The sequence below is a fragment of the Talpa europaea genome, assembly GCF_964194135.1.
Source record: "Talpa europaea genome assembly, chromosome: 7".
Lineage (NCBI taxonomy): Eukaryota > Metazoa > Chordata > Mammalia > Eulipotyphla > Talpidae > Talpa > Talpa europaea.
The window spans coordinates 4373497-4394757 of NC_140074.1; the positions used below are offsets into that span (position 1 = coordinate 4373497).

General features: G+C 44.7%; 1 protein-coding gene across 2 annotated transcripts in view; it reads right to left on the reverse strand.

Moving 5' to 3' along the window:
• NUP188 (nucleoporin 188) overlaps nucleotides 1-21261 on the reverse strand; it is a gene marked incomplete at both ends in the record, with an annotated part of 41621 nt that overhangs the window by 11787 nt on the left and 8573 nt on the right. For both annotated transcript variants that reach the window (XM_084236107.1, XM_084236106.1), the window contains 20 exons: nucleotides 511-639; nucleotides 917-983; nucleotides 1105-1225; nucleotides 2574-2688; nucleotides 3359-3435; nucleotides 3522-3609; nucleotides 3815-3941; nucleotides 4143-4295; nucleotides 5961-6087; nucleotides 6637-6756; nucleotides 7674-7739; nucleotides 9082-9171; nucleotides 10017-10217; nucleotides 11480-11594; nucleotides 13497-13708; nucleotides 17265-17384; nucleotides 17519-17611; nucleotides 18400-18444; nucleotides 18877-18957; nucleotides 19489-19573. In XM_084236107.1, the coding sequence (XP_084092233.1) occupies nucleotides 511-639; nucleotides 917-983; nucleotides 1105-1225; nucleotides 2574-2688; nucleotides 3359-3435; nucleotides 3522-3609; nucleotides 3815-3941; nucleotides 4143-4295; nucleotides 5961-6087; nucleotides 6637-6756; nucleotides 7674-7739; nucleotides 9082-9171; nucleotides 10017-10217; nucleotides 11480-11594; nucleotides 13497-13708; nucleotides 17265-17384; nucleotides 17519-17611; nucleotides 18400-18444; nucleotides 18877-18957; nucleotides 19489-19573 (2232 nt within the window). The remainder of the gene's footprint in view (nucleotides 1-510; nucleotides 640-916; nucleotides 984-1104; nucleotides 1226-2573; nucleotides 2689-3358; nucleotides 3436-3521; nucleotides 3610-3814; nucleotides 3942-4142; nucleotides 4296-5960; nucleotides 6088-6636; nucleotides 6757-7673; nucleotides 7740-9081; nucleotides 9172-10016; nucleotides 10218-11479; nucleotides 11595-13496; nucleotides 13709-17264; nucleotides 17385-17518; nucleotides 17612-18399; nucleotides 18445-18876; nucleotides 18958-19488; nucleotides 19574-21261) is intronic.

The following is a 21261-nucleotide window of genomic DNA, read 5'->3' on the forward strand; positions in this document are numbered from 1 at the left end:
TACTTCGTCAGTCTGCCTGTTCTGCTCCCCGCTCTGGCTCTGGTGAATTCTATCACCCTCCCGTGCTTCTGACTGTACCCAGTGCTTGTATAAATAAATGATCTTTAAAAAAAAAAAGGGCCTCCCCGGTGGCGCAGCGGTTGAGCGCTGGGTTGCTAAGATGCCCACGGCCTCTGCGGCGCCGGTTTGATCCCCGGCTGCTCCCCGGCCACTTGAGGAGGAGGGTCCCACATGGCGCGCAGACCTCTCCTGCCGCCCGCTGCTCCTCCTCTCCTGCTCGGTCCTTCTGCCTGCTCTGCTCCCAGCTCTGGCTCTGGTGAATTCTCTCACCCTCCCGCGCTTCTGACTGTACCCAGTGCATGCATAAACAAACAAACAAACACACAAACAAACAAATAAATAAAACATGCCTCTATTAAAAAAAAAAAAAAAAGCCACTGCGCATTAAGAGCCCTCAGAACATTCAGGCATGAGAAAGATAAATGGGGAATGGGAAAGAGGCAGCCCTACCTTCGGGGCTGAGCAGCCATCACCATGTCGATGGTGTCCACGCCGATGCCCATGATGTTGATGACTGTCTGTCCTGCTTCTGTGTAGGCCAGGCTGCAGATGCAGAGAGACTGCAGGCTGGGAGTGTGACTACAAGACAGACACAATTCTGAGTGAGGGGTCAGAAATCTAAACCTAACGGGAAACAATCTTGAGCCCATTTCATTTGCTCTTCTCTCCATGCAGGTACAAAGGATAAGCAGCCCAGTGGAAAGCAACTCAGAACTCAAGGGTACCAAGCTCAGGCTCCATCAAGGTGAGGTCCTTGGAAGAACGAGCTGGCTCTGCACAGCAGAAGCCCATATCTGCTCAGGGCATGGCAGGCAGCATGCTGGAGCACCAAGCCTCAGCAGCCAGTGCCTCGTACCTGCTGTGCAGGTCTGTCTCGTGGCACAGGTTCAGTATCGCATGAATCAGCTCCAGGATCAGGCAACCTGGACCCAGAAAAGACACAGGAATGTGACCTGGTGTGTTGATCCCATCCCAGGAAAGGGAGAGAAAGATCTCTGGGAGGCCAGAATCCCTCAGCTCTTCCCTGCTCCTTCTTTTCCTTACCAATCTGTTCCCTCACACCGTGGGAGTTGTAGCGCCACTTGTGGTAGCTGGGAAGCATCTCCTTCAGCACAAACATGACACAGGGCACCAGACCTTGGCTCTGGGTACTACCAAGCTGCCCCTACAAGAGACCATGCAATGAGGGCCTCTTATGCCTTTTAGGGAAAAGTCATTTAGTTAGTAAAGACTTAACTCCAACATCACAGTCAAGGGAAATCCAGGCCAACCTTAGCCATCAGTGAGAACAAGAAATACCAGAACACTGAAACTCAACGGAGTCCAAGTTGTGGGTTTCTCTAGAATAAAGGACTAAAGAGAGAATGTGACAATGTCACGAAGCATACCTACAGGAAGGAGAGGGGTGAAGGCTAAATCTGGGAAAAAGGGAGGTCCCTAAACACAAGGGACACAGGATCGCCATGCTAGAGACCGCAAGATTTACCGTCCTGACCCCCAGCTAGCCCCAGTCCTCTGCCCTGCCACAGGAACACCGGAAAGGTCTCTGATACTCTGACCTGACATTCCTTGTTAACATCAGCTTCCTTAAGTTAAAAATGGGGATTTTAAAATTTACCAATTTCTGTCTCTGTGTACCTCTCCACAGGACTCTTTCTATCTTGTTAATAAGCACGTGCTGATTCCCACTGAAAGAATGCTGAGTTCTTTTCAAGTGTGGTCCTCTAAGCAACTCCATGCGGTAGAGACCATTTATCATCCCCACCTTACAGAGGTTCTGAGAAGTTCTACACCTGCAGTTGGCAAGTGGTCAACCTGAAATCCCTCTGAAATCCAAGTCACACCAGTAATTTTCAAACTGAGCTGTGTTTCATTGATGGATTATAAAATGAACTTAGGGCCTTCCCGGTGGCACAGCAGTTGAGCGCTGGGTTGCGAAGCTGCCCGCAGTCTCTGCAGTGCCAGTTCGATCCCCGGCCACCGGGCGAAGGTCCCACATGGCGCGACAGACCTCTCCTGCTGTGCCCGCTGCTCCCCTCAGCAGTGTACTTCGTCAGTCTGCCTGCTCTACTCTCCACTCTGCCTCTGGTGAATTCTCTCACCCTCCCGCACTTCTGACTGTACCCAGTGCTTGTATAAATAAATAAATCTTTTAAAAATAAATTAAATTAAATAATAAAATAAAATGAACTTACTAGAAAATATCAGTGTGCATGCTGCACAGTAAGCGTCACGTTCACGGAGAAGCTACCAGAGGCTCACACGCAGTGTGATGTGTGCATACCGCGATGAATGTGTGTGTGACTGTGGGCCACCATCAAAACAGCCTGGCGGTCACTGTGCTTGCCACACTGGCAGAGTATTAATGTGAACACAGATGAAAGTGCTCTGACCCCGGCACACAGTAAACACCCCTCCATGGTAACTCCAGAACAACGTTCCGCCTGCAGGCAAGATGATGACAGTAGCAGGGACAGGCAGCTGTTCCAGACAATGCATCTGGTGGGACTTACCTTGACAAGAGTGGTGATCAAGCGCAGAAAGGCGACAGTGACCCCATACTCGCCCTGGGGCTGTTCACTGTTCATCAGAAGGTTTCCATACCCGCCAGCATTCATCCCCTCCGCACTGGGAAGAAACAGAGAGAATGATGGGCAGTTTCAAAGTTTAAAGAAACTATAATCACAGAGCATTCTTGTATTGACCAGGTGGTTAATCTGCAACTTTATACCCAGGGAAAACAAGAACATTTTATTAATGTACCACCTCAAGCAGTTTAAAGTTAAAATAAATAAATAAAATCGAACGCATGTCAGAAAAACATGCTAGTGTCATAAGCAAGAATGAGCAAGGAGGGAAAGCTCTGGTGTGAGCTGGAGCCTGCAGTGACAGCCAACCCCAGGTGCGCCCCAGGACCCAGGAAACAAGGAAAAGCACAGAATACTGAGGGCTTCAGGCAGGAAACCAGGCCCTGGACCCAGATACTGTGGATGCTCTAGGGTGGAAAGCACATGCCCACCGACCCACTGTGACGATGGCCGATGAGAAATGCCTCCCCTACCTCCAGCTTTAAAGACTATGGACCATCAGCTGGTGACCTAAGTGGACAGCAGCCTCTGTGTCCCAAGTCCCAGGTGTCCGTTCCCTCGCCCTTCTCCTATTCCATGCACAGGGCTGAGTAAGCAAGGGGCAGACAGCAAAATGGGCACAGAGAAGCGTCTTTAGAACAAACTAAGCTAACCTAGAACTGAAAGCTCTATGGCTCTCCTGGGAAGAGAATCTGTCCACCCTGGCTCACCTGAGCATCTGACTCATGTTGGAGACCTGGTGGACCACAAATGGTAAAAAGCCGGTGTGACGAAGATCAGTCCAGACCTGGAAAGAGATGTGTGAGTGGCCACGTGCCTTCAGGTACACACCAACAGCAACATTTTCTGCCTGGTAGGAAGTCGGTGCCTCACCTTTGCTGGGTTCCGGGCAGCCAAGACCGTCAAGCAATTGACACAAGAAGCAATGACGTCCACAGGCGGGGAGATCACCGTTGTTAACCTGATTGAACAGACTCGGCACTAACCTCAGCAAAGTGGGTGACAGTCGTGTCCCACCACAAGTGTCCTCTAATTCTCTCTTCCCAAAGTCCCTCCTCTCAGCAGGGATGTACAAACACAGGAGAGCCCTCCACTGGGGAGAGCTCGCCCAGGCTCCCCACAGAGCACAGTGTGTGCCCTGGTCCGGTGGCCGTACGAGCACTCACCGCTGCAGCAGCATGTAGATGCGGGACGTGATGGGCAGCAGGCAGTCTGCTATGGACAGGTCTGTACTGATGACCTTATGGACCAGATCAATGATGGGCTTGACCCGCTGGCAGTGCTGAATCACATCTGCGGGAACAGAGAGTTCTGACCTCACGGAAAAGGACACCTTTAAGCTCACAGGAGAGCCCAAGCCCCAGATAAACTAACTGCACGAATGACAGTCTGGATGGGTATAAATCTGACTATGGAATTTTCTGTGTCTCCTCCCAATCCTCCCAGCATGTCCATTTTCTCTCCCTCAGCGACGTCTCCCCACACTGAGCGCACCTGCAGTGGAAACAACGTGAAGCAGCATTTCAATCTCGCAGGTGAAGAGGGTCCAGCTGCTGTAGGAGTACTCCCAGCGGACGAGGTAAGCCCGGTCGTCCAGCATGACTTGGCCCACGGTACCCTGAGGTATGCGAAGGTTGGTCTGACCCCCTGAGGGAGGAAGAGAAATTAACCTAATGTCTGAAGAGACCATGGGATGAGGTGACTCTCGTTCCAAACACCAACATTCAGTTACAAAGAGATGTACAGATTCCTGTCTCTAATACTGCCCCAGATTTTTCCAATATAAAGCAAAAAAAAAAAAAAAAAAAAAAAAAAAAAAAAAAAAAACAAAACCAAACCAAAAACTCTCGTCATCTGGGGTGGTTAAGTCTTTCCACGTGTCTGAAATACAGCTGAGCGTAAGTGGTTTTCTATTCAAAGGATCACCACAGGAAGACCACCTCGTGGAGGCGCAGGCTCGGACACAGGCGGGGGCGGTGAGGACGCAGCGTCAGAAGGGGTGCAGGTCCTTCTGTTTTGCAGGTTGAGTACCGAGAATACACACAATCTCACAAGTAAAATTGGTCACTCAAACACCACCAACAGGAAATAATTTGCTATTTTTTTTCTACAATCTAATTTGGCACAATCTAGTCAAACTTTTTAATTATTTATTTTTCCAAAATTGTGATAAAATATATATATCAACTTCATATTTCAACCTGTCTCGGTGTACAGTCCAGTGGCATGAAGTGCATTCACATTGTTGCACACATATGTGAACAGAATTGTGCGCTCACGTCCTTCCCTGACTGTCTTATTTCACTGAGCGTCACATCTCCCAGGCTCAGCCCTGCTGTGGCAGGTGTCTCAACTCCCTTTCTTTTTAGGGTGTATGCATATCACATTTTGTTTCTTCATGTCACCTGTCAGTGGACATCGATTTAAAATTTTTAGTGTGGATACCCTTTAACCAAGACTCCCACCTTGGGGGTTCCATGTACTAGGAATAAGCCACCAGCATAAAATAGCATCTTTTTAATACCACACGATGCAGCATTATTTGTAATGGGAAAAACCTTACATAGCCTGAACGTCCTTTATAAGAGAAAGACAGAAAGTTATGAACCACCAATACTTATGTAGTTTACTAAAAAGAATGAGTCCAATCCATGCAATAAAATCAAGCCATAGGGTGAGCTGAGTGTGTACAGAAATCTGCAAAAGTTCACTGCCAAACTCTTCACACTAAGTATATGATGGACACAGGTCTGAAGAGACCATCTCTTTAAAACACATCTTTGTACTATTGGGCCTCCCCGGTGGCGCAGCGGTTGAACTCTGGGTTGCGAAGCTGCCCGCAGCCTCTGCGGCGCCGGTTCGATCCCCAGCTGCTCCCCGGCCACAGGAGGGTCCCACATGGTGCGCAGACCTCTCCTGCCGCCCACTGCTCCCCTCAGCAGTGTACTTCGGTCCTTCTGCCTGCTCTGCTCCCTGCTCTGGCTCTGGTGAATTCTCTTACCCTCCCGCGCTTCTGACTGTACCCAGTGCATGTATAAACAAACAAATAAATAAATAAAAATTAAATTAAATTAAAAAAAAACAAACACATCTTTGTACTGCTTCCCTTATTCAATGAACATGAAATAATCTAATCATGTAAAAAAGAGAGAAAACTGACCATACATAATCAACAGGCACAGTGGAGAAGCTACGGCTTGAAAGGCGTCCTGCAGGACGTAGGATCAGAAGATGCGGTCTCCGCAGAGGCCATGGTTGCTGAGCAAGAGTCTCTGTAGCTTACCCTTGTTCTTACTGAGAACTTTCTCTTACCAAGAGGGTAAAGGAGTTTGGGTGTTTGTCTCCGCCAGAGAGTGCCATCTTCATGCGAGAGCACATCATGGGGCTTGTGCTTATAAAGTTCATTGTAGAAAGACATCTTATCCAAGAAACTGTACACCTGCCAACATGCAGAAAAAACCCACATGCATTCACCGCGGGGTCGTGCTCATGGTGCCATGCCTGCTTGCCCGCTCTTTCAGCGCAACTGTGTACGTGCAGACATGCAAAGCTCTTCCAAACACCACTGTGGCCCTTCTTAGAACTGCCTTTGCACTCACCAAATCATCACCATTCGTGAACACCCCACTCAAACCCACTGCCCCCACCCCAATCCCCCAGACAGTGGCTTTCCTAAGAAGGGTGGTCTTTACTCCTAAAAGAGAGATGCCACATGCCCTCCGGCTTCATGACTTATTTCTTATATCTACTATTCTCTACGCCAGTCAGATACTAAGAACTTTGTATTTTATCTCATTCCCACACTAACTACACTAGGCACTTAATAAAAAGATTTTAATTTAATTTTATAAACTTGAATGCACTATCTTTGGCATCTTTCATCCAGCTTTAGACGGACTCCTATCATGACAGAGGACTGCCATGCGGAACGTAAGGATTCCTAAAGAACGTCTCCCACTCTCCTTAAGCAACCAATGAAACCACCTACCTTTTTGGCAGTAGACTTCCCTGACACGAGGGCTCGTAGCAACTGCAGGAGCGGGGAGAGGAGGTGAGGAAACATTCCGCATACACTGTCTAAAATGATCCCAAGACCGGAGGTTGGCTCCTATGTGCAAGGAGAGAGGTAAACGACCTTCACATTATCGAATTAACACATCTCCAAACTGCCTAGCAAACATAAGAAAATCTAAAATTAATAACAGACCTCATTCCTCCCTAATAAGTTAAGACTTTCCTATTTCCACTAAAAAGCTTATGAACAACTGATTTAGTCAGGATCTGAAAAGAGACTACTAATGCCTCCAGTGACCTCCTCCTGGCCATCCGTTCTGCAGGAAGACAGCACTGTTCACCTGTGCGTGACAGGTTTCTGCTAAAGTGAAAATCACTCAGCATGTCAGTCATTTGCTACCACACACGAGCAACAAGTGCTCAATCTGAACATTGTTCAGTACCAGCTTCTCTTGGGAACACTGTGATTCTGTAAGACTGGACAGCGTCTCACGAAAGAGGGTCTGATATTCAGGCAGATCAGTTAGGCATGGCACAAAGGAAATCAGATTTATTCATCAGCTGGATCTATCGCCAATGCTAGGATTGAGTACTAGTGAGAAACTGTTCTCTCCAAAGCCAAATTTTTATCCTATCCAGTTATCATCTTCTGACAACTGTGAGACACAGTACACTCCAGTTACAGCGCTGCTCAGACAGAGCCAGACACTGGCTAGTGACGTGACAGACTCAAGGCACACAGACTGGAACCTCATCCCATGTCTGTCTAGCTATGTGATTTTGGGCAAGTCACTGCACCTGTAAGCATGACCATGGTGATGATGGTAACATTATCTATTTCATAAACTTTTGTGAAGATTAAATAAGAAAATACACATGAAAATTAGTATAAGACCTATTAGTATAAATATATAATGTATGTTTGATTAGTATAAGCATGTAAGTATAATATATGCTCGACATATTCCTTTGCTGCAGAGAATATCAGTTTGATTCCCATGACATACTTACTGTTCCCCAGAATAGTTCTGGAAGAGAAGGGTCTGCCAGGACTTCACATGCTATGTCGATTACATCCTGTTGGGTTGAGGGGGAGAAGATGGCTTATTTCCCTAGTTCAACCAATCTATCTTTTTTTTTACTTTATTCTGTTAAAATAAAAACAATACCTTCACACAGAAATAACCAAATTTGAAATATAAGATCATCCCCTAACCATGGTATATGTTTTATGTTATAATGATGCTAGGCAAATTAACCTCTCTGAATGTCAAAGTCTTTTATCTGTTTAACAGTGAGAAGATTAGTTGTTCCATGGTACTGTCGTAAGGATTAAACAAAGTACTGCATCGGGAAGCCACTTGGAAAGGCGGACTCCAGATCGGGGCAAGAGTTTCACGAGATAGTACTTTAACGATCCGTCATATCGGAAGGCAATACAGCTCTCGAAGGCTCCAAAGTCAATCTGAAAAAGTTCTTACTGACCACAGATGGGACAAATGGAGCATGATAACAGTAAGTGCAATGGATTAAAGCACAAACACCGCAGGGCCTCCCTGCTGGCGCAAGGGGTTAGGCACTGCACTATGAAGCAATCCACAGTCTGCAGCATGAGTTCGATCCCTGGCCCACCAGGGAGCAACCCACATGACGCAGCAGACCTCTCCTGACTCGCCCGCTGCTCCCCTCAGCATGAACTTTAGTCAATCTGCATGTTCTGTTCCCCACTCTGTCTCTGGTGAATCCTCTCACTATACCGCATCTCTGGCCTATACCCCAGCTCCTGTATGCACAAATAAATCTTTTTTAAGAAAACAACACACAAACACTGCAAACACTTTACACGGAATGTAAACATGTTTACATTACACGGAATGTAAACAAACACTTTACACGGAATGTAAAGAAATAAAGCAAAGGAACAAATAAAACCTAACCAAAACTCTTGAAATCTGGCTACATAACTGAGGCTACCAGTTGCAAAGTATGGGGAAGCGGGGATTAAGGTGGGGAGGGGGCCCAATGGACTGGGTTGAAGGATCACTAGGACTTTGGTAGTGCTGGTCATGGTTAATAACACACATTAGTAGAGTGTGAAGAACTTACATCCCTAAAATAATTACAGTGTTGTAAACCAATGTTACCTCAATCAACCTAGTAAGATATACAGAAAATAAGCTAATAAGGGCCTCCCCTGGTGGCGCAGCGGTTGAGCGCTGGGTTGCGAGGCTGCCCACAGCCTCTGCAGCACCAGTTCGATCCCTGGCCACCAGCAAGGGTCCCGCAAAAAAAAAAAAAAAAAAAAAAAAAAAAAAAGCTAAAAAGTAGAGTGTCTGTTGTATCAGCCCCAGAGGAGTGTGTGAGGGGATGGTTACGAAGCTGGGTGTATAGGTAGAGAGCCTCATGAAAGCCAACTGACCTGCTGATCGCCCAGTGTATGCAGCTCCAGCGAGGTCAGCACGAAAGACAGGAGTCCGTAGACACACATGCATGCGGTGCTGGTGGTGCACTGCGGGGAAAGGACCAGGTCATTCTTAACACAACTCTCCCCAGGCCCAGCACAATCCCATCACACTGACAGTCTCACTGAACGGTGAAAGGGAATCCAGAGCTTCTAATTTAGTACCACGATCAGGAGGACAAAGGGGAAAAAGAGAAAGTAGGAACCACAAAAATTACAACAAAATTAAAAATAAAATCAGACAGGAACCACTATCAAAACTATCTAAGTTTTCCTGTGAAAGAAAACCACACTCATTCTAGAGCAAGGATCAGGAGTCTCTGCTTGTTGATGTGAAGATGCAGCTGCCTGAATTGTCACCAAGATAAATTCACCAGGGCCAACAGTGGGGCTGTTTCGCTGAAATTTCCTGAGCGTGTCAGAACAAGGTACTAACTGTTGCCACGCGAATGAAGGCCCAACACGAGACTCAGAGAATTTCCAATTCATACTGTTAGTGAATTGAGTAAGCCCCCCAAAAGATTTCTCCAGTCAATAAGGCCTAAGCTATCTTCTAGGAGATATACAATACTGCCATAGTATACCATATTGGCATAAAGGCAGACACCACAAACTGGTGACTCTTGTTCTTTGGGCACATTACTATCTCCCTGAGTCCTAATTTCCTAATGTGTGAAACCAAACAATCCCTAGTACAAAGAGTCGTAAAAAGGAAATGAGATCATGCACAAAAGTGCTGTGTGCTGGCCATAACAAGGGCTCCATAGGTTGCCACATTATCATCACTATCAAGTCACCACTACACCTGCTATTAACTAGCATCGTGATTCATTAACAAGCTCCTGCCCTGCCTGTGCCCACCCCCATGCTCGACCCCAAAGCCTCAGTCTCACGTCATTTCCCCCACTGGCCAGTGAGCGGAGCAGGCGGGTCAAGTACTGAAACACATTCAGCTGGATGGCTGTGCCACCGATTTTCCGGACAACACTGCCCGTCTCTTCTGGACTCAGGGTGTGACGAAGAAGAGCCCAAGCCAAAAGCACTGGGGCGTGATGTGGAATGTCCCCGAAGGTCAACATCCAATGGTCCATATCCTAATGAACACAGAAGACAAGCCCTGGGCCATTAAACTGAGAGGGTCACGGCCCCACACAGGATTCTTCGTTATGCTCGGCGAGACTCCCATCCCTCCCTCGTGCCCTCTACTACCATTCTGGTACCTCACTCTTCCCCACCCCCAGCCACCTCACTAATAACCCCTCAATTACTCTTCCCTTTATCCATGATTTTTTCCTTCTGATTTTAAGAAGACTTAATGTAAGATTATAAAATACATATTCAAATACGATGGAGACTAAAAATTTTGTCCTGATCTTTCTTGGCCTCTCATTTTCTATTTTTTTGTTGTCGTTGTAAACTTAACTCTGCAATCCAGCTAGACTCAGAAGGGGTTAAGGAACACACGGAGCCCAAAGAAGTATAGGGAGAACATGAAGGTTATAGGGCATTTCAAGCAGATGGGGATGGAGGGATGCTCTCCTGAGCTACAGGAGGAAATGTTCAGGTGGTCAAGATGAAACACAAGTCAAATGTATTAGCTGTGTCCACAGTCGGCAGCCGTTCCATGGCGTCCGTAGTATTCACGCCCTCCTTCACCTTGCCAAAGACCACATGCTTCCCGTGCAAGCGCTCAGTCTTGGCAGTACAGAGGAAAAACTGGGAACCACTTCTGCTGGGTCTAGCAGTTGCCATGGACAAGATACTAGGACCTGTTACTTCAGGATGAAATTCTCATCGATTTTCTCTCCCACTCTGGCACATAAATCCTGGAACATTTCTGTGAAAGCAGGAATCTTTATAACCAAATCCTTTCTCCCCACTGCTCACAGCGTGAAAGTTTTCTGCTGCCTTTGGCACTCTGTCTGAAAACAGCTCAAAGGAGGCTCACCGACATGGTGGCTTCACCAGGCAAGTGCAATGTGGGAAATCTGGTGGTGGCGGCGTCTGCAAAGCCTCCTTTCAATTTCTCTAACCCTGCCTTCTCAACAGTCTTCCTCTTTGCTCTTCTCACAGAGTTTCCCTAGGTGCAGAGAACCCCCAAGGCTCTGGCCCAGGCTTTTCTCCTCAGACTCATCTCCACGAGGAACTCCACTCATTCTCCCAGATTCAACTATCACCTCTGTGTGGACAACTGCCAAATCTGAGATTTCTTCCAGACCTAATTAACTTCTCAACAATGTAGTGTAGAACCTCAAATTCTGTAACACTGAACATTTTAAGTGGCAGGAGAATTGCGTAGTTAAAAATATATTACTAACTACAACCCATTTGAAAAAAGAGACAGTTGCAAAATCACCTGGCAAATAAGCCCATCCTGAGCAAACTGATGCAGTTCTCTTCTGTCATCCAAAGCACACTTGTGCAAGGATTCAATGTCCATGCCTTCCACTAGGATGAGGGCGCTGAAGTAGCTGGAAAGAAAAGAGGGTCATCGTTATGTGCCACTCTGAACTTCACTGGAGTGTAAGGTGAAATGCAAGACATTTCATTACCAAAATAATTAGTAATGAACTATTTTACATTTTTTTATACTAGCTCTTCTAAATCCAGTATGTATTTAAACTTCCAAGCACAGCTCAACCTCAACAGTCACTTCTGAATGTTCCACAGTCACTTCTGCCATGTGTCTATCAAAGCACAGACCTAGTGCTGGCGGTTTCTGCAGCCGCAACCCACCTGCCCCAGGGAAACTGCTTCACTGCACAAGCATCTCTGTGCACAGGTGGAGCAGGCCTCAAAACGTGGAACACAGTCGTCTCTTGGTATCTGCAGTAGATTGGTTCCAGGCCCCCAACAGATACAAACTCCAAGGATACTCAAGTCCCTTAGATCTTAAAATGGCATGTAACCTACACAACTCTACACACCTACTTCCTCTCATATATTTGAATGCATCTCTTGATACCATATCACACTTAATACAAAAAAAAAAAAAAAAAAATGCTGGGCCTTCCCGGTGGCGCAGCGGTAGAGCGCTGGGTTGCGAAGCTGCCCGCGGCCTCTGCAGCGCCGGTTCGATCCCCGGCTGCTCCCCGGCCACCGGAGGAGGGTCCCGCATGGTGCGCAGACCTCTCCTGCCGCCCGCTGCTCCCCTCAGCAGTGTACTTCGGTCCTTCTGCCTGCTCTGCTCCCCGCTCTGGCTCTGGTGAATTCTCTCACCATCCCGCGCCTCTGACTGTACCCAGTGCATGTATAAACAAAACAAAAACAAACAAGCAAACAAATAAAGAAAAAACATGCCTCTATTAAAAAAAAAAAAAAATTCTTTAAAAAAAAAAATGCTATGTGAGGAGCTGTTATACTGTATCATTTAGGGAATAATGACAAGAAAAGTCTGTATTATGTTCAGTACAGACACAATCATCACAGGCCTAGCGACAGTACAGTAAGTACTACTGAATATCGTCATCAGGCTCCCGAAAACTATGATTTAATACAATTTTACCATGGGCTAACTGATATAAACAAGAGTTTACGTTCCCATGGCATATTCCTGGTCACTAAAACATCACCAAACTGCTAAATAATGCTCCAAAACTCGTCTAATATTAAACAATCATTTGTATTCATTTGTTCACCAACCCACTTATTCCAGTTCAGGCAGATGGACAGAGCCAGTCCTGGCAGCCCAGAGCAATGCAGGAACCAGTCCTCGCCAGGACGCCCTCCTACCCAAGTGCATCACTAACACACCCACACCCATTCGCTTTGGGCCAATTAGACACTCCACAGACATGTCTTTGGGATGTGCCAGGAAACTGGATACCAGAGAAAACCCATGCAGAAATGGGGAGAATATGCAAAACTACACAGCCCCAGCCAAGATCAATCCCCCCCTCCCCACAAGTGTCACAATGAATCAACGTTGAATGAAATGACGCCACTTGAGGAGCTGCTGTATGAATTGTGGTTGTAGCTGCTGTACCTACAAATGGAGGGTCACTGTATTCACCGCCATGGAATTCCATCCTTAGGCTGTGACCTCCGAGAGTGCAGGAGATACATCCACCTTGCTTAGCACTATCTTAGCGTTTGCTTGGTGCCTGGCCCACAGTAGCTGTTCAACATTTTTTTAATCGAATGAATGGATGAAACTCTTACAAGAAGACAGTGAGTAGACTACAGTCTTTTCTCCAGAAAACTACAGTCTTTACTCCCTGTACGATCTAGAACACAGCAGTAGTTCCAACGAGTTCCTCACCCATTAAGTGAAAAGTACACCTAGCACTCCCCTCACCTATTCAAAGGACCAATATAAGGTTAATGCTCTAAACATTAGGCAAGTTCTATTACCTCAACTCATTCAGACTTACCCAATTCGATCCACAAAAGGATCCATGGTCTCATCCACCAGGTGCCTGTTGGTCTGCCTACTACCAAATCCTTGTTCTTTAAACATCTTGGTTAGTACCAATAGATCACTTGGTGCCATCTCAAAGTAGGCATAGTAAAGAAAAATAATTTCTAGCAGCATGGACTGTTCCCGAAGGCACTGAACAAACCAGCGAGACACCTGGCGTTCAGTCTGCACAATCAAAGAAGAAAAAGATGGGAGAGAAATTGTCAGATTAGGAAACTTAAAATGTTTAAGTAATACATGCACATGATAGAAATTTTTTCTAATACATCCACGAGATAGAAATTTTTTCTACTGGGCCTCCCCGGTGGCGCAGCGGTTGAGCGCTGGGTTGCGAAGCTGCCCGCAGCCTCTGCAGTACTGGTTCAATCCCCGGCTGCTCCCCAGCCATGGGAGGAGGGTCCCACATGGCGCGCAGACCTCTCCTGCTGCCCGCTGCTCCCCTCAGCAGTGTCCTTCGGTCCTTCTGCCTGTTCTGCTCCCCGCTCTGGCTCTGGTGAATTCTCTCACCCTCCCATGCTTCTGAATGTACCCAGTGCTTGTATAAATAAATAAATAAATAAATAAATAAATAATCTTTTTTAAAAAAAAAAAAAGAAATTTTTTCTACTAAGTAATACATGCACGTGATAGAAAATTGAAAAAGTACAATAGGGTAAAAAAAAGTCTCCCTCTATACAATTCCTTCCATATTTCTCCCCAAAGGCAACAACTGTTAGATGTCTTAGTCTCCATTTCCAGTAACAAGCCACACACAGTCTCTGGTACACGCCACAGTCTATCAGCTGCCTCTGTGATCTGTGCAGCCACCATCCACCTACAACAAGTGACCTGCTACACTACCTATTTTCACCCTACTGTTTTTCACTTAATAATGTACCTAAAAGATTACTTCCTCTAAAAGCATATTCATTCCTTTTTAGAACTGCTTAGTAATATAACAACTCGTACGCTCATTTTTTTTTTAAATCTTTTTTTTTAAGAGGCATGTTTTATTTATTTATTTGTTTGTTTGTTTTGTTTATACATGCACTGGGCACAGTCAGAAGCGCGGGAGGGTGAGAGAATTCACCAGAGCCAGAGCGGGGAGCAGAGCAGGCAGAAGGACCGAAGTCCACTGCTGAGGGGAGCAGCGGGCGGCAGGAGAGGTCTGCGCGCCATGTGGGACCCTCCTCTGGTGGCCGGGGAGCAGCCGGGGATGGAACCGGCGCCTCAGAGGGTGCGGGCAGCTTCGAAACCCAGCACTCAACCGCTGCGCCACCGGGGAGGCCCTCATTGATTTTTTTTTTAAAGATTTATTTTCATTTATTTATGCATACAAGGGGTGCCAGAGGTGCGGGGGGTGAAAAGATTCAACAGAGACAAAGTGGGAAGCAGAACGGGCAGATCTACTGAAATACACTGCTGAAGGGAGCAGTGCATGAGACAGGAGAGGTCTAATCGCCATGTGGGTCAGCTCCTGGCCAGGAAATGAACTGATGCCACAGTGGCTGCCAACAGCTTGTTAGTGCTGAGACTTAACCCCTTGCACCACAAGAGAGGCCCTACCCTCATTATTTTTAAAAAAAAATTTATTTATTTATACAACAACTAGGGCACAGGCCAGAGGCGCAGGAGGGGTGAGAAAATTCACCAGAGACAAAGCGGGAAGCAGAACAGGCAGATGGACCGAAAACACTGCTGAGGGGAGCAGCGGGTAAGATAGGTCTGCCACACCATGAAGGTATCTCCCTGGCCAGCCAGGAATTGAACCCATGCAGCAGAGACTGCAAACAGCTTCACAGCGCTGCGCTCAACCTGCTGCTCCACCAGGGAAGCCCCCCTCATTAATTTTAATGTGCATAGTGCTCCACTGGGTGGAAATGCCTAATTTATTTGAAGCAGCGCACCTGAATGAGCATGTAGGTTATTACCAATCTTTTGCCATTAAAACCAATCCTATACAGGGCCTCCCCGGTGGCGCAGCGGTTGAGCGCTGGGTTGCGAAGCTGCCCGCAGCCTCTGCGGCGCCGGTTCCATCCCCGGCTGCTCCCCGGCCACCGGAGGAGGGTCCCACATGGCGCGCAGACCTCTCCTGCCGCCCGCTGCTCCCCGCAGCAGTGGACTTCGGTCCTTCTGCCTGCTCTGCTCCCCGCTCTGGCTCTGGTGAATTCTCTCACCCTCCCGCGCTTCTGACTGTGCCCAGTGCATGTATAAACCAAACAAACAAACAAATAATAAATAAATAAATAAGACATGCCTCTAGAAAAAAATTAAAAAAAAAAAAAAAGAAAAGAAAACCAATCCTATACAATTGACAGGTCAACTAGACAAAAAATCAGCAGATAGAAAATCTAAATAATCTTGATGTGACTGGTAGTTCTACACTACCATAACCAACTACTGCCAAATACACATTCCCTTCATGAGTATGTTACACTGACCAAAACTTACCCATATGGTAGACTATAAACCATAAGACAATAAATAAAAATTGTAAAAGACCAAAATGATACAAAATGTTATGTGATCATAACAGAATCAAATCAAAAATCAGTAACATATCTAAGAAAACATCCATTTGGAAAATTAAACAACACACTTCTCAATAATACAAGGATCAAAGAAAACCAAAAAGGAAATTAGAAACTATTTTGAATTAAGTGGCAATCAAAATCTGTGGGAAACAGCTAAATGAAATGCTTAAAGCAACATTTACAGTTATTAGAAAAGTTCTTAATTTTGTTTTCTAAGTTTTTACTTTAAAAAGCTATAAGGGGCCTCCCCGATGGCGCAGCAGTTGAGCATTGGGTTGCGAAGCTGCCCACGGCCTCTGCGGTGCCGGTTCGATTCCCAGCTTCTCCCCGGCCACCGGAGGAGGGTCCCACATGGCGCGCAGACCTCTCCTGCCGCCCGCTGCTCCCCTCAGCAGTGTACTTCGGTCCTTCTGCCTGCCCTGCTCCCCGCTCTGGCTCTGGTGAGTTCTCTCACCCTCCCGCACCTCTAGCCTATACCCCAGCTATTGTATACATTCCAATCTATAAATGTATATTAGCTTGAGACGTAGGATAAAAGAATCAGACCAGAGTCACACACTTCATAGATAATAATAAAGAAAATGAGGGCCTCCCTGGTGGCACAAGGGGTTAAGCACTATGAAGCAATCCACAGCCTCTGCGGCACGAGTTCAATCCCCGGACAGCCAGAGAGAACTGAACTGATTGCTGCCAGATTGAACTCTGCAGCACGAGTTCAATCCCCGGACAGCCAGAGAGAAACCCACATGGTACAGCAGACCTCACTTGTCTCCCCCGCTGCTCCCCTCAGCAGTGTATTTCAGTCAGTTTGTCCTGTTTCCTACTCTGTCTCTGGTGAATCTTCTCACCCTCCGCATCTCTGGCCTGTGTCCCAGCTCTTGTATGCATAAATAAATAAATCTTTAAAAATAATAATAATAATAAAGAAGATGAAATCTTGGGTTTAGTTCTAATAATCTCTAATAAGAGTCCACTCTGAGGTAGGAGGAGAAAGTAAATTTAACTGGATAGACGAACTCAAAGTACTATTAATTAGTACTATTAATTAGTCATCAATGCTTTGATCCATGTCACATATTTAAACTTTTCTGAAGACTGATAACCTATAAATGTTTTAAGTTCACACATAAATAAGGAATTGAACTTGGATTTTATGAGCACACAGCAAGGTACACAATCACCTTATAGGGGGCGCAATGACCACATACCATGAGGTTTCCATGTGTCTCCCATGTTGGTGCTTCAGTTTTATAAAGCTCTTCAAACTGCTGCCTGTATTTTGTAACTAGCTCCTTCTCCAATTTGTCAACACAGTCTGCATATTCAACCTTAAAAGAAAAATCCAAAACAAAGTAACTTGTACCTAGAGTAAAAGGTGAAAATTCAAATGAAGGAAATAAAATTATTTTAAAAGGTTGAATTTTACAGGGTAAATGGAACCAGGGGGTCTAAACGAACTTACTCTATAGGGATGTCTTTCATCTTGGAAGTAAGTGAGAAGGTGCAACACACAACGAAGAATACAAGTCCTTTCTTCATAGTAATAATCTGCAATCTGGTGAGAGCCCAAAGATTTTAAACTAATTACTTGTCTTTGCACAGAGACACTCGATTTTAAATTTACTGATAAAGAGATTACTTAAGATGTGAATGGAGAAGTTCCATATATAGATGCAATCACAGAAAGGGAAACAGTATTAGTCCAGAAGAAAGCAAAAGGTCTTCATGAAGTAGAATATAAGCGAAGTCATATAAAAGGAATTGCTTAATGATATAAACAACTTCCCAAAGAAGTTTTCTACATACAAGTCATATAAAATAAAAGGAATTATTTAATAATATAAACAGTTTTCGGACTCATGAGAGCATTTAAGCAATGCACACTGTTACAGACTGATAGGCCAAACACATAAAAGCAAACAAAAGACACCACTGATGTACATCCTAATTGTTTATAACTAAAGCACTTAAATTCTCACGAAATACCAACTAGAAAACCACTTCAGAAGTCAAATTCCATATTAAAACAAGATTCTAAGTGAGAAGACTGCTTGGTGGCAGGGGGTGGGGGGTAAGAAATAAAGAAATACAAATCAATCCTGTTGTGTTTGGATGTAAAGGGAAAAATATCCATGAACTAGTTGTCACCTGAATGGCTAAAGAAATCTGGAAAAAGGCCTCAGCTGGGTGCAGTGGATGAAACCTCTTGTTTCACAAAGGAGTTAATAAGCATCTTCATTACACCCAACAAGACAGTCAAAACTCAGCAATGCTCAGGAAAACAAGGTAAAGAAGCTGTCACCCAATTTTACACACAGACCAAAAATGGTGGCTACTACTGACCTTCAGGATCAAGGCCTGGCTCTGCCTCTCATCTTGCAGCACGGTCTGAAAAAGAGAAGAGTAAAGAAGTCACCTTATAAACAAATTCAGGTTAACAAAGAAAAAGGTAAACAACATCACCCTTCAAGACATAATTGCCCCTTCATTTCCAGAATTTTTTTTACCAAAATATATCCAAATCTGAATTTAAATCTCTGTCCCCCCACCTCTGGCCTCAATTTCCTGAGGAAATGAGGGGATGGGCAGGCTAAATGTTTTCCCAAGCTCTTTTCAGCTCTGATGTGCTGAGATGCCGTGATTCACATGTCAACCTTTGACCTCTCCATCCCTCTAGTTTGTGTATGGTTTTGCAAGACATCAGAACAGTTATATTAGATCTGTAATTGTAACAGATCTACATCTGTTGCCGAGAACTGGTACCAAAAACCAACAAGGAGAAGGAAAAGGCAGGAGAAAGGCGCTGGACCAACTACAAACCTTTAGTGAGTCCCTCGTCCCTCTGTAGTCCTCTTGGAGGTAACACTGGAGTAACTGAACACTCTGTTCTTCATCAAGACCCTGAAATACAGAGGTTGTAAATTTAGAAATCACACACAGCATGCAGAAGAGCATTCTTAAAGATTTGTCTCTTGGAACAAACACAGAACTTGAATAAACAAAAATCCTTTTAAAGGCTTTTACACAACATAACAATTTCAAACCAAAAAAGAAAAAAGGGAGCTAGTCACCAACATATAATTTACATGATAATTAATTTATATGCCAGAAACAACTGTGCTTACCCACCAAGCACAGTTCAGCTACAGACACGAGCTGGATTTTCAAGATGAAAAGGAAACAGCTATGTATTTAAGTACAAAACAGTCAACTTAAAGAATACCACACATATGCTGAAGAAAACTCCATGATATGTAGTTAACAACAGGCAACTTGATTTATGACTTTTAGCAAGAAGAGTTGCAACTTGGGTATTCTCTCCATTTAATTCGCCAAACTGAAATAAAGTGAGTATTCACTCACAGTCGCTGACAGTAACACCATGCACACAGGTGTGCAGGTAATAAAGAGTTAGTGCTGATTTTCACTCACCAAAAACTTGCTGATTCTTAAACCCAATTCCTTCAGTGGGGAAGCCACATCTTTATTAGCTTTCACTTTTTCAGCTGAATTTGGACTATGAAAAAAACAATGAATCATTTCCTCATTCTCAATGACCCCAGGAATTTAAAATAAAAATACTTAGAGATATTTTTACACAAACCTTTTTTCTACCCCTTAGATGCCTACAATACACACACACACACTTTCATCTCCAAGGACTTTATAGCTATTCATGCTTATTCAGAACTATTCATGCTTAAGTAATAAATATAGTATAGTCTGTTACAAATTGTTAAATGTAGCTATAACAATATTATTTGTAGATATATTAGGTTACTATCCTGAAAGGTTAATATTACTATCCCCATTTTACAAATGGAACTACCAACACTTAGAAAAAATAAATAACTTACCAAAAATCCCACAGCTTATCAAAAGTTGAGGTGAAACTGAACACCAGGTATCTGTCAGTTAGTACACATGTATCTGTCACCTAGCTCTTTTCACTGGGAAGGCCTGTAGGCCACGATACCCCAGCAGCAGCGAGTGTACCCAGAGCCCAGATCCAGGTTTCTAGTAATACCATTCTTCAATAAAAGACACCAAGACTGCTTGGAGAAATGATTGATTCTAGACCTGGGAGGCAGGGAAAATAGAAGACCAACCTCGACCATCTTGCAATGCCAGAAGAAGGGAAATACAAAACAAAAAGATAGGGACATGTCATGAGGACATAGAACTCAACCTGAAAGAATTCTCAATGGCTGAATCTCAAACAAGGCGAAAAGCAAAGTATAAAATATAAATAAATGAGTCCACAATAATATAAAGGAAGAGTGAATAAAATGGGGAAAAGTAAAAAATCTTTCTTACAGAATAATTCCAAAAATACATAGAAGCTACTACCCCCTTCAGGAGCTGGAGTTTAATTCCACATTTAGAAGGGGTCATGTTTACTGACTCACTTCCAAAAAAGATAGTAGGGAAAAGAAAAACTTGGCAAACACTCCCTTAGCCAAGCAAGCAAGGTTATCACACCAGAGATTTCATGTAGACAGCATGTATCCCGTATGATGTGCTAAGAACGGTAGTTCACCTCTATACTTTTTCCCTCAGAACCAAGAACCCCTATCTACTAAGAACAACATCAGACAAATCCAAATTGAGGGTATTCTACAAAGTACCTAACCAGTCTCCTTCAAAACTGGTAGTGATCATGAAAATCAAGGGAAGACTGAGCTACTATCCGAGCCGAGTGAAGGAGACATGACACTGACAAGCAGTGTGGGACCTGGATTGGATTCTGGAACAGAAAGAGGACATAAAAGGAAAACAACGATGATTACATTTTTAAGTCTGTGATTAAAAACAACAGCCTGTCAGACTTCAGCTCCCATGCTACTACACGGCTAATCTGTGTCTTTTAGAAAAGAAAATAAATAAATAAATCTTAAAAAGAAATAAAGAAATAAAGAAAAGAAAATATGCTACAAACATCTATGTTGCCTCATTGGATTTTTTTCTATAAAGACTCACATTTCACAGAAAATCCACAACAGCAAGACTAGTATAAGATTAAACTGTCAGTTCTGAAAGAGGCAACATAAAATAATGATTATGAGCACGGACACTGGATTAAGACTGCCAGGTTCAAATCCTGGTTCTACCACTTACTAGCTGTGTGACCTTGGGCAAGTTACTTAACCTCTTTGTGCCTCAGTTTCCCCATCTGTAAAATGGAAACAATAATAAAAGAACCCA